The sequence below is a fragment of the Palaemon carinicauda genome, chromosome 23 (genome assembly GCF_036898095.1).
Source record: "Palaemon carinicauda isolate YSFRI2023 chromosome 23, ASM3689809v2, whole genome shotgun sequence".
Lineage (NCBI taxonomy): Eukaryota > Metazoa > Arthropoda > Malacostraca > Decapoda > Palaemonidae > Palaemon > Palaemon carinicauda.
Genome location: NC_090747.1, coordinates 114,105,808 through 114,122,215, shown reverse-complemented (window position 1 = coordinate 114,122,215; position 16,408 = coordinate 114,105,808). Strand labels below are relative to the sequence as shown.

General features: G+C 34.6%; 1 protein-coding gene across 6 annotated transcripts in view; it reads left to right on the top strand.

Annotated features, from left to right (window-relative positions):
- Positions 1-16,408, top strand: part of LOC137617397 (rab GTPase-activating protein 1-like) — a 170,631-nt gene that overhangs the window by 120,062 nt on the left and 34,161 nt on the right. For 3 of the 6 annotated variants that reach the window (XM_068347425.1, XM_068347422.1, XM_068347424.1), the window contains exons 8-17: positions 74-181; positions 4,352-4,499; positions 4,872-4,996; positions 6,808-7,009; positions 7,999-8,078; positions 9,025-9,189; positions 9,670-9,858; positions 10,875-11,000; positions 12,505-12,690; positions 12,994-13,168. In XM_068347425.1, coding sequence (XP_068203526.1) covers positions 74-181; positions 4,352-4,499; positions 4,872-4,996; positions 6,808-7,009; positions 7,999-8,078; positions 9,025-9,189; positions 9,670-9,858; positions 10,875-11,000; positions 12,505-12,690; positions 12,994-13,168 — 1,504 coding nt within the window. The remainder of the gene's footprint in view (positions 1-73; positions 182-4,351; positions 4,500-4,871; positions 4,997-6,807; positions 7,010-7,998; positions 8,079-9,024; positions 9,190-9,669; positions 9,859-10,874; positions 11,001-12,504; positions 12,691-12,993; positions 13,169-16,408) is intronic. The other 3 variants (XM_068347426.1, XM_068347427.1, XM_068347428.1) reach the window with 3 other exon arrangements.

Sequence of the window (16,408 nt, the reverse complement as noted above, 5' to 3'; positions counted from 1 at the left end):
GCAATTTTCATTCAGGGGCTTTTTTGATTAACACTATTCCTCTTTTTGTTTTTATCTGTAATGCACCCAACAGACGTTGGGCTGGGAAGAAAAGACATGCGAAGACAGTCAGAGCTCTAAGAATGGATATGCTCATGGATATTCTAATCTGTCTCACATGTTTGGAGTAAATGAGGTACAGGTATGTTCTACTCAATGTTGGGTATATGCTTCCCAGGGCTATTTAGTAACATACTAGTTCCCTGTCTTATTCTTTTTAAAGTGTCAGTAGAGTGTATGCCCGGGTAGACGGAGGTTATATTGGTTGTCATAAAGTAGATATAATTACTCCCCTTTTGCCAACGCAAGTTGGATAAAACAGTCATATAAATCTCATGTATAGCCATAGATAATAGATTAAATGACGGTAATGGTTGTGAGTGTTACGGCATCCTCTTGTCTCCAGCCAAAATCATAACAGATACAGTAATGCCTTCTGATCAATAAGAAATGCTAGTGGGAGTAATTTACACAATTTAGGGGAAATTCTGAATTTTCTATGCACTAATGTTGTCCTTTTATGCTGTTCAATCCGTGGTGTTGGTTTAATAGTTCTTGTAATATACCTAATGTAGTGTTTGATTGCACACTCTGGGTTTTGGGGTTTTTGTCTTATTACTCTAGTTTAAAGTCCCTTTTGAATTACATCTGACTTTAAATAAGTCCTGACAGGGTTAACTTGCACTACCACCTATTAAGAGTGTACTGTAAATAAAGAAGATTAATACATTTTCTTCCAGAGTTCCCCTCAAAGTAATCCCTGCCAGAGCCCGTAGATTAAAGTTCTCCCCTATATATGTGGAACTTGCTTGGATCAATTGATCATTGTTCTGAGAAGATCCTTGGTCTGATCGGAGTAATGAAAGCCATTATTGAAGACATTAATATGATATTCATATGCTAGATTAGAACCATTTTCATTCAGGTTTTAGATATATACACTTTTACTCATGTACTGCATAACTATAGGTTATAATACATATAGGGCATATTGAAATAAGATATGTTGCGTATTTTACCTTTGTAGAATTACTTACCGTAATAAATGTTAGAACAAAATAAGTATATACGGTAATGCCGAAGATTATTAGTTGTCTTAAAGTAAATACCCATAAGAATGTCATGTTATTTTGATTTAATCAAATGAAATCTTAATCATAGCAGTACCAGAGTCAGTCAGTCTCTCTCTCTCTCTCTCTCTCTCTCTCTCTCTCTCTCTCTCTCTCTCTCTCTCTCTCTCTCTCTCTCTCTCTTTTTTTTTTCAGAAATATACAGTACAAAGAATACATCACTGTTCTTTGATGATAATTTTGCATTACCAAATGGTAAAGAAAACAATTTGTGCAGTAGATTTTTTTACATGTAGCTATAGTTCCTATTATATGAATATTACTTAAAACCAGCAAAACTTTTTTTTATGTACAGTTTTGAAAACACCAAATACGGGAAATGAGGGCTAACATTAATGGTTGTACCATACTTAGTATTTTTTATAAACATGAAAGATTTTTTTTTTTTTGTGGGAGTAGAGAATTTTACATCATGAGGGAGAATAAGTCGTCCTTTGCAATTTATATGTAGATACTCCTTTACCTTAGAATACTTGATACTGTTCAGGTAAATTTTGATCAACTTTTAAGCTTCGGGTAATTTTAAATCTTTAATGAACACATTGGTGATACACAAACATTAACATTTATACCGTAAAAGATTTTTGTGTCTTACTGTGACAGATTATAGTAACGTCTACAATTTTAATATTTTACAAAATTTCTGAGGATTGGATAATTACATTGTATAATTTCTCTCTAGTGCATGTAATATGTGAATACATATTAATGTATATACCATTTTACAGGGCTTTAAATTATTTATTGAAATATCTATACTGTATATTGATTTATTGTGAGACTAATCTATATCTGTTTATAGATATGCTCATAATTTGACTTCTGGGCTTTATCGATTTTTACTTATGTTTATACCAGTACATTTAGTTTTTAGTTATCATTTCCTTATTGTTTTTTTCTGTTGTAGCATTTCCTCTTGTTATTGTTTTCAGTGTTTTAAGCATATTGTAGTTCCCTTCTTCATTATATTACATAAACGTTGTCAAATAATTTGTTTAAACTTTCTTGTTTCATCTTGTTAGTGAATAAATTATTTTTTCTCATGTTTTTTTGTAGATGGATTACAAACTATAATTATTAGTTGAATCTTTTGTGTTTAGGATCTTTTTATCGTTATCAGTACTCAGGTTGCTCTCATGTTACATTGTCAATGCTATGAACAGTAACTGTAAGGGAAACTCTGAGAATAATTCTTTAGTTTTAAAATTTTGAGTCGACTTTATAATTTTGTAAATCCTTAATGATTTTTAAGTTAAGAAATTTAATTTTGGATGTTGTATTCGGTCCATAGCCCTCTTCAGTCTTTTACTTTAACTTCAAAACCTCTCTTCCTTACTTCCCTGCCCATAGCTCTCTTCGGTCTTCTACTTTAACTTCAAAACCTCTCTTCCTTACTTCCCTGCCCATAGCTCTCTTCGGTCTTCTACTTTAACTTCAAAACCTCTCTTCCTTACTTCCCTGCCCATAGCTCTCTTCGGTCTTCTACTTTAACTTCCAAACCTCTCTTCCTTACTTCCCTGCCCATAGCTCTCTTCGGTCTTCTACTTTAACTTCAAAACCTCTCTTCCTTACTTCCCTGCCCGTAGCCCTCTTCAGTCTTCTACTTTACCTTCCAAACCTCTCTTCCTTACTTCCCTGCCCGTAGCCCTCTTCAGTCTTCTACTTTACCTTCAAAACCTCTCTTTCTTACTTCCCTGCCCATAGCTCTCTTCAATCTTCTACTTTAACTTCAAAACCTCTCTTCCTTACTTCCCTTGTGCTGTCCAACCTCTAAACTATAACATCATGGTGCAATGGATGGGTTTCGCCTATTAGTATCGTTGCACTGAATGTTTTTCCAGACGCTAGTTCCGAGCCTTATGATCCAAACCATGTTAGTCTACTTTTCCATTTTGAGTACTGTATATATGATATGATAACCAGTGACCTTGATGGTATTAACATAATGATGGTGAATGCTTCTTAAACTAGGTACATCAGTTGATATTCTGTGCTTTGCTCTGTTGCGAAAGCATATTTTTAAATATTAGGTAGACTGTACTGTACTTTACTGTGATACTGAATTTCCTCATATACACACACACAAAACATGAATTCCATGATTGGATTCCAAACCTAAGTGATTAACAGTAAGGATCTTATGATAATCATAGAACCATATACCACCAAGTCCCAGAATTTCCTCAATATATTAACCAAGATATACATACATACATATACCAAAGCACTTCCCCCAATTTTGGGGGGTAGCCGACATCAACAAATGAAACAAAAACAAAATAGGGGACCTCTACTCTCTACGTTCCTCCCAGCCTAAGATATGGTAAAGTATTAAAGTGAAAATGTTCTGGAATTGTTGCTGATGATCATATTGCACGAAAGGACAGGGTTTATACGGAGAGGTCAAGGATATCTTTATATGCACCATATCAGACGCAATTTCTATACAGCAAAAATTTTCTCATTTGTCTGTTAAGCAGGATGAATATCATGAGCTTTTATTGTTACCTTCAAAATTACCTCCACATTCGCACGATGCATTAAAACGTTAAATACACAAGCTATTATATCTATCTATACATATTAGTTATGCTGTCAAGGTCTTAGGGACACATTTTTTTCTGTCTTGACATATGTCATGTAATTACAGAATTACAGAACAAGAAAGTGAGTTACATTATGATTAGTTTACACTGAATATTATTAAGCATTTCTTGGTTCCAAATTTCATTACACAGGTTTTTCTTGCTGAGACTAAGAAACCACCGTATTAAGTTTAAGATAATTGTTACCCAAATCGTTAGTCCATGATTAGTTTACACTGAATATTACTAAGCATTTCTTGGTTCCAAATCTCATTACACAGGTTTTACTTGCAGAGACTAAGAAACCACCATATTAAGTTTAAGATAATTGTTACCCAAATCGTTAGTCCTGTTTCTCTCCTAACTTTTGTTAAGTTGGAGTCAAAGTGCATGGATTTGTACCTCAACAGTCTGAATAGCTGTGTATAAACAACATTTATTTTTACCTGAAAAGTGGAATTAAACTTGTTTCTTAGGCTCCAGTTTAAACTGATACTGTACAAAGATTTCTGTGATGGGTCCATGGTGTAGTATTTAAATTATAACAAGTTATACTGTTCAAGGGAAAGGTGCTCTGAGTGTTTTCCAATTTTTCAGGTGTCAATGGGGAGCAATGTCAATGACAAAAAGAGTTACGTCATCTCGGGTCACTGGGATCCAGCCGATCCCATATTTGATGTCCTCAATCAAGAAACTCCCAAAGACCGCAGAGTTTCAATGACAGTTGCCATAGATCTAGTCATGAGTAAGTACTGCATATACAGTAGTGTGATTTCAGAATCTTCAATTAAATTAAATTATTGTTTTTAATAAATTTATACAGAATACAGTACTGTATACTTTTTATTTTCATCCAGTTTTTCTTTTATTTATTCAAGTGCTTGTATTTCAGGATTTCAATAACTTGTGTACTGATTGTAATCTTTGTGTCAAATTGTATTCCTTTGCTTTTAATGTAAGGGCTTATCTTGGCCTCTTTGATGTTATGTAAAACAGTAAGAGTGACTTTGTATGATTCCAGTTGAAGTTTCTTATGTACAGTATTTCATTTGAGGAATTGTGAAATTTTTTATAGTAATTATTTATTATTACTGAAGAATCCTTTTCCTTCTAACAGGGGGCATTCAAGAGCCTGTCAGATTCGTCATCGAAACAAAGGTCAGGGTATACCCACAAAATGAAAGATTCTGGTACTTTAGCAAAAAGCCCCTTGTCCATCTTTTCTCCCTCAAACTGAAGCAGGTAAGACCTTAATATTCTGCTGTTTACAGCACTGTATTGCCTATAGATTTATTCACTCCCTTTACAAAACTATTGCTCTTTGAAAACATTTGTGCCACAAGAAAAATTATCTCTTTATTTGTCATGTATTTAGTTTTATACATTTCCTATGCAATCTCTCAAATATTAGTCTATTGGCTAAGTGGAAGAGAATTGAGTTTTTATAGCAAGTTTATTGTAAACTTTATCTGAAATGAATAGGGACACCGAGAAGGTGGACGAATAGAAAATTGTTTTAAAAAGTTATTTGACGGTTATTTCCCAAGTCAAATCATACGGCAAGTACCTTATGGAAAGTGTCTTGTCGATTATTTAAGAATTATTATAGTCTCTGAAGGCCAGATAGTGTGCTATATACATTATCAAAGTGTCTTGGCAGCCTCCCTTTTCCCCCTAGCTGTACCCACTTACTGGCCTTTTAATTTTCCTCTGCTCCTTCTTTAGTTCCATCTTACTGTCCATCATCAAATTTTACTTTATATAGCACAAAAGCAGTTTTCCCTTATTTGCAGTTTCTAAATGTTTTTTCTAGCCCCAGTATCAGGCCATATGGTCCAAATTCATAAACCCAAGATATGTCATATTGTAATACAGTCCAAGATAGGTAAAACATTTGAGGCAGAAGTCTGATTATCCTTTTATTAAAAGCAAAATTCAAAAAGCAGATTTTATGTTTGTGGGAGTAGAACAGAATGATCAACAAATTTTACAAGAGACACACATTAAGAATGGTAGGTCTATTCTATGTTTATTGCTTAACCTTCTTCAAAATACTGTGTCGTTGTGTGAAATTATGTACTAAAAGAAAGGTGAAGGAATCAACGTGTGTATTTTGTCATTGTTATCAAGTGATACGGAGGGCTCGTAACGACAGACTTTAAGCAGTAAATAAACTGTTAAGAGCCCAAAATTGTGAAGTGTTTTTCTGTAATCTTATAATAGTCAAAATTTTGTTTTACACATGCATTTTAGTACGCTTGGCACAAATCAAATACTTATCATAAAATAGTTTAACTAGACCACTTGAATTTCAAGATTCCTGAAAGGTTAATCAAAAGAATGAAAAAGAATGTGGGTGGAACCGTTTGTAAAACTAAGTCTAACCTTGCTACCAGTATAGAAAATATCGTCAGATTTCAAAATTATTAATGGGTAATTCTATAAAAGCTTAAGTTGCAAGTTAATGTCATTTTAGACTCATTTAATATGTGCGTTTGTATCTTTTCAGTATTGTTAAGTGCCCATTGTCAGCTTGTCTTACTAGACCATGGCTAAATAGACCTCATTCCAGTCATCACTTTCAATTCCGTTTAGTAAAATATATTGCCTTACCGTAATTTTTTTCTCAGATGTTTCCCATTATCTAGTATATCTAGCACAATAACAGGAAGTGACCAGCGTGTAAGCATTGAAATTTCAAAGTGTTGTCTGGTTAAACTTTTTTATTGCTAATTGTGAATTTTTGCTATATTTAATAGAATGATCAGCAGTATTCCTACTAAGATCTTTGCTTAACATTTTTTTTTTTTTAATTTCCCCAAGCACTCTGCCCTTTGTTTTGTAAGCCTAAGATGGCTATAATGTTCACCTTCAAGAAGTTTGCAATGTCAGATTGGTTTTGAGCACCGGTGTTTGAATGATTTTATAGTTTCAGCTGCTTTGTCATAATAATTGAGTTTTCCGCATTGATTTTGCCCTTAATGCTATATGTCTTTGAGTTATGTATTTATGGATACGGTTGATTGAATCTAATTAAGTATTTATTTGAATAGGTTGAACATTCTCCTCAGGGCGACAAACAGTACATTGTCCTAAGTGTCGACAATTTGGGTGAAGTTGAGAGATGGCGGCCCTCAACCATGTCCCTGTCACTGAATTTGTCATCCCTGACATCTTCGACTCTTTCTTCTCTGTCAACTGGTAGATCGCCATCCATTGCTTCAATTGAAACGCCTGGGTGTGATGATGAATCAGGTGAGATGTGTACCCCTACTGTACTAGGAAATGCTAGCTTCTAGAATTGTTGTAAATTGTGTAGAATGGTAAACAATGTTAAGACAAAAACATTGATAGCGATATTCATATTTACCTTGAAATATTGATTCTAGCTTCTTAAAATGGAATTTATATTATCTTTGCTTCAGGTGCAATATTTGAAATTTGAAGCATTCATCAAAACCTATTATGGTATATTAAGATGGGCCATATGTTGGATATATTTACAGGGTCATAGATGAGTTTGTTATATTTTTTATAATACTGTATGTATTAAGCAACTTGGAAGATGAAGCATGTTTTGTAATGCATGATAGAAGAAAATAGTGTGTATCAATAATTAGAAAATAGATTGGTCCTAGTTATATAACTGTAAAGTATGAGCAAACGCTACATAATTAGAATATAGAATTACAAAGAAGAGATAGCTAAAATATCTGATTCTCTAAATGAAAGTGCCTATAGACCTTATTTACTGACCAGCTTCACTAAGCTAGCTATAATCATGCTTCTATGAAAATGAAATTCTGGCTTGCCTTGCACATTATTTTTTCAAGATTAACCATTTGAGTACCATTGGGTGTATTCTGCAGCTGGATACAGTATTTCCACTCCATTTAGCCCCATTAAACATGTTTTACATCTAGTTAATAAGAGTTTTTTCTGTTAGTATTTAGGCATTTGAAAATATGACAAAATAAGTATGTGACTGGAAAGGCAATTTATTCACCTCTATATAGTAAGGAAAAAAATGTATGAAGTCCCATTTCTAATAGTTTGTGCAAAAAGTGCCCTTGGGCTTGAGCGTCCTATTTTGTGTGTGTGTGTGTGTGTGTGTGTGTGTGTGTGACGGGCTGGCACTCAAAATATTGAATTCAATCTAAGATCATTCTCTGCTATTTTTCAAAATGAGAATTCTGACTAGTCTGTGTCATTTCCATATCCCATTGATAAAGATTTCTTTTTAGATGATGATGAACCTTTATTAAGTGGATCTGGAGAGGTCTCAAAGGACTGTCCACAAGGAGAACTTGACCTGTGGAGACAGGTAAGAGAAAACATTTGATTTGGAGTTTGGATCCATGTTTTACTTTTTTAATGATCGTAGAGCAAAAAATTTGACTTTTTTTTCCCATCTGGAAGAATTAAGGTTTTTGAGCTCTCTGGGTTATCTACTGTTGATGATAACTAAAAGCTGTATGATATTTCTGGAATGAAAGCACTTCTTGAGTTAGCTACTGTTGATAAATACAAGCTATATGATATTCTGGAATGAAAGCACATTTTGGGTAATCTATTGTTGGTTGATAAATAAAAGCTCTTTGATATTACTGGGATGAAAGCACTTCTTTTTCAAGTTACCTGGGACAAGTTTTACTCAACATTTTAAAGCTTTGTAGAATTAAGGTACTGTACTAACTTTGACTTTCAAATGTTTATGAGGATAAGTTTGATCCTTATTTTAATTGCCTAATAGGGTATTATCAATTTGGGATTTACAAATTTAGCATTTGTGCATTTTTCTTAAGAATTATACTATTTCAAAATGCAAAGGAGGATGTAGAACATTTAGTTGTTGCTTCTGATACAGGATTTATTAAGGATCCTGATTTTGATATGTTGTAAATCGTTTGTAGACTACACAAACTTCTGTAGTGTATCGACATTAAAATGTTTACCCATGAAGGTGGCATTTGAAATGATTGAATTGAAAGGTTGAAATATATTTTTTTTTTTCTTAAAAGTACCTCTAGAATATTGTATTATTTGTTATGAGGCTGCAAAAGAGGGATTTTACTGAGAAGTATGTGTAGTATGTAAGATGAGAATGTTTTTCTAATCTGGGTCAATAGTTGAGAGATATATTGATGTTGAAATGTACTGTGAGGCTTCCTTATCCCTCACACTAAGACTTATTTTCCTTTTGTTGCACTGGATTATTTAAAACTTAGTTCATCCCTGTAATATATTTGTTTCTTCCTATTCTCACCAAGGTTCTTCCAAAGTGGCAAGCAGCTCCGCAGCAAATACCAAAAGGAGTTTCTGGTTTAGTCAAGAGAGGAATACCCGAAGCGTTACGTGGTGAAGTTTGGCAGCTCCTGTGTCGTTGCTCGGAGGACAAGGAGATGATGGAAACGTATAAAGTCCTCATAACAAAGGTAAAGGAGCTGTGACATTGTAAATTTTCATAACTGAAATCAAAGCTTGGGAAGTTTAAAGGTCAAGAGGCTACTTATTCAACTGCTCATTTTTATTCCCAAATTAAGATTGCTTGAATAGAAAAGTGAAAGGGGATTCCTTATAGTATGACACGCTCAGTGTAAAAAAAAAAATAGTAGTGGTTTTCATAATGAAATAGTCATTTATTTTTTTCTGTTAGCTTAAGGTCTCAACTAGCTTATTGTATATATAAATTTTAAAATTTTAAAATAGACATACATCCTGAACAATGGTGCTATGAATATAAGGAAATTCCAAAACCATATGGTTTACTCTTGCATGTAAATTATGTTTTGAATTAAGATGACTATATTCCTTTTACCCTGAAGTTTTTAAATTTTTTGCTTTCAATTCCAAAAACCATTAATATAAGTCAAGTCTTACAGATTACATGTTATCTATAATTATCTTTCCATCAGGATTGTGCCAGCGAACAGGGAATTCGCAGAGACATTAACCGCACATTCCCAGCTCATGATTACTTCAAAGAGGCTGGAGGAGTAGGCCAAGATGCTCTATTCAAGATTAGTAAAGCATATGCGGTATACGATGAGGAGGTTGGATACTGTCAAGGGTTGTCTTTCTTAGCAGCGGCACTATTGTTACATGTGAGTTCAAAGTTTGAAGTCCCCCTGTTTTGCCCCCAGGTTAACCATCAGGTTGTGGATGTCACGTACTTTGTTTTAGGCAGATTATTCTGGTCTCCTTTTTCAAATTGCATTGGACTCGCACTGTATACATCTATTTCACCCACTGGTCCGTTGTACATGCTGTATATACTTTTCACCCTTTCGCTGATCCGTCTTACCAGTTTAAACATATACTGTATGTTCCACCCTCTGCAGAGAGTTTAAAAATTAGATTTTTTTATTATTATTATTATTATTATTATTATTATTATTATCATTATTATTAAAATGTAAATTAACCAATAACAGTCATCCCTTATTGATGATCGGTACAGTTATTACTTTTCTCTTCTCTAGGAGGCTTCTTTATGTATGGCTAGCTATTTGAAATTTCTGTCTTCATTTCCACAAAAAATAAGAAATTTAGTAGTCGAGGCTTTAGATATGATACTTGATACTAACTAAAGCAAATATAACATAGTTTGTTTATGGCAGTCGTTAATATAGAAAATAGATGTAGGAGTGTTACTACGTAATGAAAAAGAATGGGCGCTTCATTCGTTACTTTTGCCAGAATTGGTGTCCTTTTTTTTTATCATATGTTTTTTTTTTTACAAATGGGATCCTTTATGTAAAAGTATTTGTTAAAATTCAACTGTATCAATTGTTCTAATGAATATGTATATTTATATTAATTTCATAGGATCAGGAATGATCTTTTAATGTTTTCATATGTGCTGTTAATGTGATTAGATTATAAATGTTTTAAGAAAAATTAGATTATTGTAACTACAAACATTTTATTAAACCTTGCCAATAAATTAACGTAGCATTGGTTGCTATTATGCCCAAAAGTTGTGTGTTAAATATTGTGTCAAATGATCGGGTCCTGTACATAATACCATGAGCTTCTATTGGTTACTAATATTCTTAATATTCTGCAATATTATATCCAAAATAGTATGAATATTATTCATTATTTTTTTTCCAAACAGATGCCTGAAGAACAAACATTTTGTGTGCTAGTCAAAATCATGTTTGACTATGGCCTCCGAGACCTTTTCAAAGACGGGTTTGAAATTTTACATATGAGATTCTATCAGCTTGGAAAGTTAATGGAGGTAAGAGCAGTATTTTCATTGATTGTATCTCGTATGTTTCCGGTTTTGTTTGTATTTTTTTCCCTTGCCAGTGTGTGGGAGTCAATCATATGAAATTCAAATGAGATTCATAGAAATAAATGGAATTTTAACAATGAAAGCTAGTACTGTGAAAAAGAGGGGGAAATTTTAGATTTTTAGGGTAGACATCGACATTTAACCCTCTTTGAGAAAAAATCCATATGGACATCTAGTTAATATAGAATTAAATGATTTTCTTATTAAAAATATTTTATTGTTGTTAATTGGAAGGTCATTGTTATTATTAATCAGAAGGTCAAAATATAAATCTTAACTTGAATTTAGTTCTAATTATAGAATTTTTTAGCAACGAAAATGCTTTATTGGAAGTTGAGCTGTTGAAGCCGTGTACGAGTGTAATTTTGGGAGTTTTAAGATGGTGTTACTCCTTTTTTATATACTTTATTATATCTATGACAGGGAAGAGAAGGTTGTCTGATTAGTGACAGAATTTGGAAGGGTGTGTGAGAGAAGGAAGTTGAGAGTTAATGTGGGTAAGAGTAAGGTTATGAGATGTACGAGAAGGGAGGGTGGTGCGAGGTTGAATGGAGAGTTACTTGAGGAGGTGGATCAGTTTAACTACTTGGGGTCTGTTGTTGCAGCAAATGGTAGAATGGAAGCAGATGTACGTCAGAGAGTGAATGAAGGATGCAAAGTGTTGGGGGCAATTAAGGGAGTAGGAAAAAATGGAGGGTTGGGCGTGAATGTAAAGAGAGTTCTGTATGAGAAAGTGATTGTACCAACTGTGATGTATGGATTGGAGTTGTGGGGAATGAAAGTGACGGAGAGACAGAAATTGAATGTGTTTAAGATGAAATGTCTAAGGAGTATGGCTGGTGTATCTCTAGTAGATAGGATCAGGAACGAAGTAGTGAGGGTGACAACGGGTGTAAGAAATGAGTTAGCAGCTAGAGTGGATATGAATGTGTTGAGGTGGTTTGGCCATGTTGAGAGAATGGAAAATGGCTGTCTGCTAAAGAAGGTGATGAATGGGAGAAGTACAAGAGGAAGGCCAAGGTTTGGGTGGATTGATGGAGTGAAGGAAGCTATGGGTGATAGGAGGATAGATGTAAGAGAGAGGCAAGAGAGCGTGCTAGAAATAGGAATGAATGGCGAGCGATTGTGACTCAGTTCCGGTAGGCTCTGCTGCTTCCTCCGGTGCCTTGGAAGACCGCGGAGGTAGCAGCAGTAGGGGATTCAGTGTTATGAAGCTTCATCTGTGGTGGATAACGGGGGAGGGTGGGCTGTGGCACCCCTAGTGGTACCAGCCGAACTCGGTTGAGTCCCTTGTCAGACTGGGAGGAACGTAGAGAGGAGAGGTCCCCTTTTCTGTTTCATTTGTTTGATGTCGGCTACCCCACCAAAATTGGGGGAAGTGCCTTGGTATATGTATATATGTATGATATGATATGTACTGTTTATTTTACAATTTTTTTTAATATAGGAACAACTTCCGGAAATATGGCTACATTTCCAAGAACAAGGAGTAGAAGTCCACATGTTTGCCAGTCAGTGGTTCCTCACTTTATACACAGCAAAATTCCCTCTCTTCATGGTGTTTCATTACTTGGACGTTTTCCTTCTAACTGGAGTAGATTCGGTCTTTCAAGTGGCCTTAGCTCTCCTTCAGGTAAGATGATGGTGCTTCTATGTTGATATTTCTGAGCTTCAGTTTTTGTGTTGCATTTGTCGTTATTCGTAAGCCAATCTTGGATTAATTTAATTTTATATAATCAATTGTTTCCTTTATTCTTTTCTATTTTATACCTTTATTGTTATCAAAAGCTGAGATTTTTTCCATGTTGATATGAGTTTATTCTCTAAGTAGGTTAATTTTTTATATTGAAATTGAAATTCTGCATTTTGAAATTAAGATATAATTTTTATCAATTATCAAAGTATATGTATTTGATGTTTGGCTTGATAATTTCAGATGTCGAAAAAGGAATTGATCTCGCTTGACTTTGAGGGGATTCTCAAATATTTTCGGGTGTCTCTTCCCAAGAAGTACCGTAATGAAGATGTGGCTCGACAGCTATTTAAGCTCGCAACTTCATTAAAAGTGAAAAAATTGAAGAAGTATGAAAAGGAATACTTAGCAATTAAAGGTAATTTGAAGGTCATAAAATATCTTGTCACATACAGTGGTACCTCTACATACGAATTTAATCCGTTCCACAACCGACTTCGGATGTAGAAATTGTTCGGATGTAGAAACGAATTTTCCCATAAGAATACATTGAAATAGGATTAATCCGTGGTTGAGCCCAAAAACCTATGATAACTCCTTAATAAATTACTACAGATGATTACACATGACAATATGCACTCTAAATTAGATAATAGACATGTAAAAAAGAATAATTATCAAGAAATAATAAAAAAATTTGGGTGTAGAGTAGGAACGTGTTCGAATTGTACTTCGCGTGTCGAAAAATTCGGATACAACCGGTCGACGAAAATTGCTTACTTCGTGTGTCGAAATAAAATTCGGGTGTAGAGTCGAAAAATTGCTCGAATTTTATTTCGGATGTTGGAAAATTCGGATGTAGATACGTTCGTGTGTAGAGGTTCCACTGTATTTCGGTTTTGAGAGTTGCTCGTTTAAATTTACGTTGAGTTAGTCACATTGAAATTATATGAACATGTGTGAACTTTCATGTTTAAAGCTTTCTTCTTATTGATTCTCACTAGGATTGCATTAAGGTTTAGAAATATTCATATGTATATGGTAGCAAATCATTCTACTTAATTGTTATTGTCTTAGAGGAACCAACGAGTTAAATTATTGTTGTGCTACCCAGTGTTTATTTGCTTATGGGATATACCTTAGTAGTACAGTAGTTATTTCTAAATGTTGATCTTCAAGGGTTTTTTTGTCTTATAAGAAAATGTCTTATAAATTAGGGGATTCTTTCTGCTGTACATATCCAAAGCATTGTTTTGATACAAACTTAGCTAATTGTGGGGTATGTAGGTTTGAGTTCAAACTTCAAAGCTTTTAATCTTACCGTTAGTGTGTTTTATCCTGTCTTATGTAAATTACTATTTAGGATAAATGGTTTTAGTTATGAAAACCTACATTCTTTGTAATTTCAGTTATAGTAATACATTAATTGTAAAACATTGATGATTATTGCTAGGAATTGATTATTATAGTTTAGAAATTTGGGGAACAATTATGAATAAGCTTTTGCAAAGTCTGAAGATATTTACAGCGTATGTGATAAAAGCTATCAAGATGATAAATCATTATCTATCGGTCATAGTCTGTGCTGATAAGAAAGATAGTAGACTTGTGTTAGTTTTTGGTGTGACTGTAAACTTGTACTGCAGCATTTGTTCAAATACTTCCATATGTTTAAGTTTAGGTTTAAAAGTAAGTGTGAATTATTGTGTTTTTGTATAATGCCCATTAGTTTTTATATTAGTTATCTTTTGGGGTGTTTAAATGTGCGTGGATGTAGTACGATAGAGAGTAAAAGATGTGAGATTGGAAGTATGTTTAGAAGTAGAAGGATGGATGTATTGGCCTTGTGTGAGACAAAGATGAAAGGAAAAGGTGAAGTGATGTTTGGTGAAATGTCTGGTAGAGTGTCTGGGATTGAAAGGGGAAGAGCGAGAGAGGCATTATTGCTGAGTGAATGGATGACAGGTAAAGTAGTGGAATGGAAGGAGATATCATCTAGGTTAATGTGGGTAAGGGTTAGGTTGGGTAGGGAATGTTGGGCGTTTGTCAGTGCGTATGGGCCAGGTAGTGAGAAAAGTGAAGAAGAGCGGAATGAGTTCTGGAATGAATTAACTAGGTGTGTAGAAGGACTGGGTAGAAGGAATTATGTAGTTGTTATGGGTGACTTAAATGCTAGAGTGGGTGCTGGAGAGGTAGAAGGTGTCATTGGGAAGTATGGCATACCAGGTGAAAATGAGAGTGGTGAGAGACTGGTAGACATGTGTGTTGAAAAAGAGATGGTAATAAGTGCTAGCTTCTTTAAAAAGAAAGATAAACATAAGTATACATGGGTAAGAGGGGCAAATGGAAGAGTAGTAGAAAGGGCATTAATGGATTATGTGTTGGTAACTAAAAGAATGTTTGGAAGATTGAAAGACGTGCACGTGTTTAGGGGTATGGCTAACGGTATGTCTGATCATTTTTTGGTGGAAGGAAAATTAGTTGTAGCAAAAGAGTGGGGGAATAGAGTAGGTGGATGTAAAAGGGAGGTAGTGAGGATTGAAGAGCTAATAAAACCGAGGGTAAAAAGTAAATATCAGGAAAGGTTGAAAATGGCATATGACAAGGTGAGATTAAGAGAAACTGGTAATTTAGAGGAGGAGTGGAAGTTAGTAAAAGAAAATTTTGTTGGGATTGCAAGTGATGTATGTGGCAAGAAGGTTGTTGGAGGCAGCATGAGGAAGGGCAGTGAATGGTGGAATGAAGGAGTGAAGGTAAAAGTGGAAGAGAAAAAGAGGGCTTTTGAAGAATGGCTGCAGAGTAATAGTATAGAGAAGTATGAAAAATATAGAGAGAAAAATGTGGAAGTAAAGCGCAAGGTACGTGAGGCAAAGAGGGCAGCTGACCTGAGGTGGGGTCAGGGATTGGGTCAGTCATATGAAGAGAATAAGAAGGTCAGTCATATGAAGAGAATAAGAAGAAGTTTTGGAAAGAAGTGAAGAGAGTAAGGAAGGCTGGCGCAAGAATTGAAGAGACAGTGAAAGAGGGAAATGGAAGGTTGTTAAAAGGAGAGGAGGCAAGGAAAAGGTGGGCGGAATATTTTGAAAGTTTGCTGAATGTTGAGGATAATAGGGAGGCAGATATAATTGCTGTTCCAGGTGTTGAGGTGCCAGTGATGGGAGATGAGAATGAGAGAGAGATTACAATAGATGAAGTGAGGAGAGCACTAGATGAAACGAGAGTAGGAAAAGCATCTGGTATGGATGGTGTGAAAGCTGAGATGTTGAAGGAAGGGGGTGTGACTGTACTTGAATGGTTGGTGAGATTGTTTAATATGTGTTTTGTGTTGTCAATGGTACCAGTAGATTGGGTTTGTGCATGTATTGTACCACTATATAAGGGTAAGGGAGATGTGCATGAGTGTTGTAATTCAAGAGGTATTAGTTTGTTGAGTGTACTTGGAAAAGTGTATGGTAGAGTATTGATTAATAGGATTAAGGATAAAATAGAGAATACAATCTTGGAAGTACAGGGTGGTTTTAGAAGAGGTAGGGGTTGTATGAATCAGATTTTTACAGTTAGGCAGATATGCGAGAAATATTTAGCAAAAGGTAAGGAGGTGTATGTTGCGTTTATGGATCTGGAGAAAGCATATGATAGAGTTGATAGGGAAGCAATG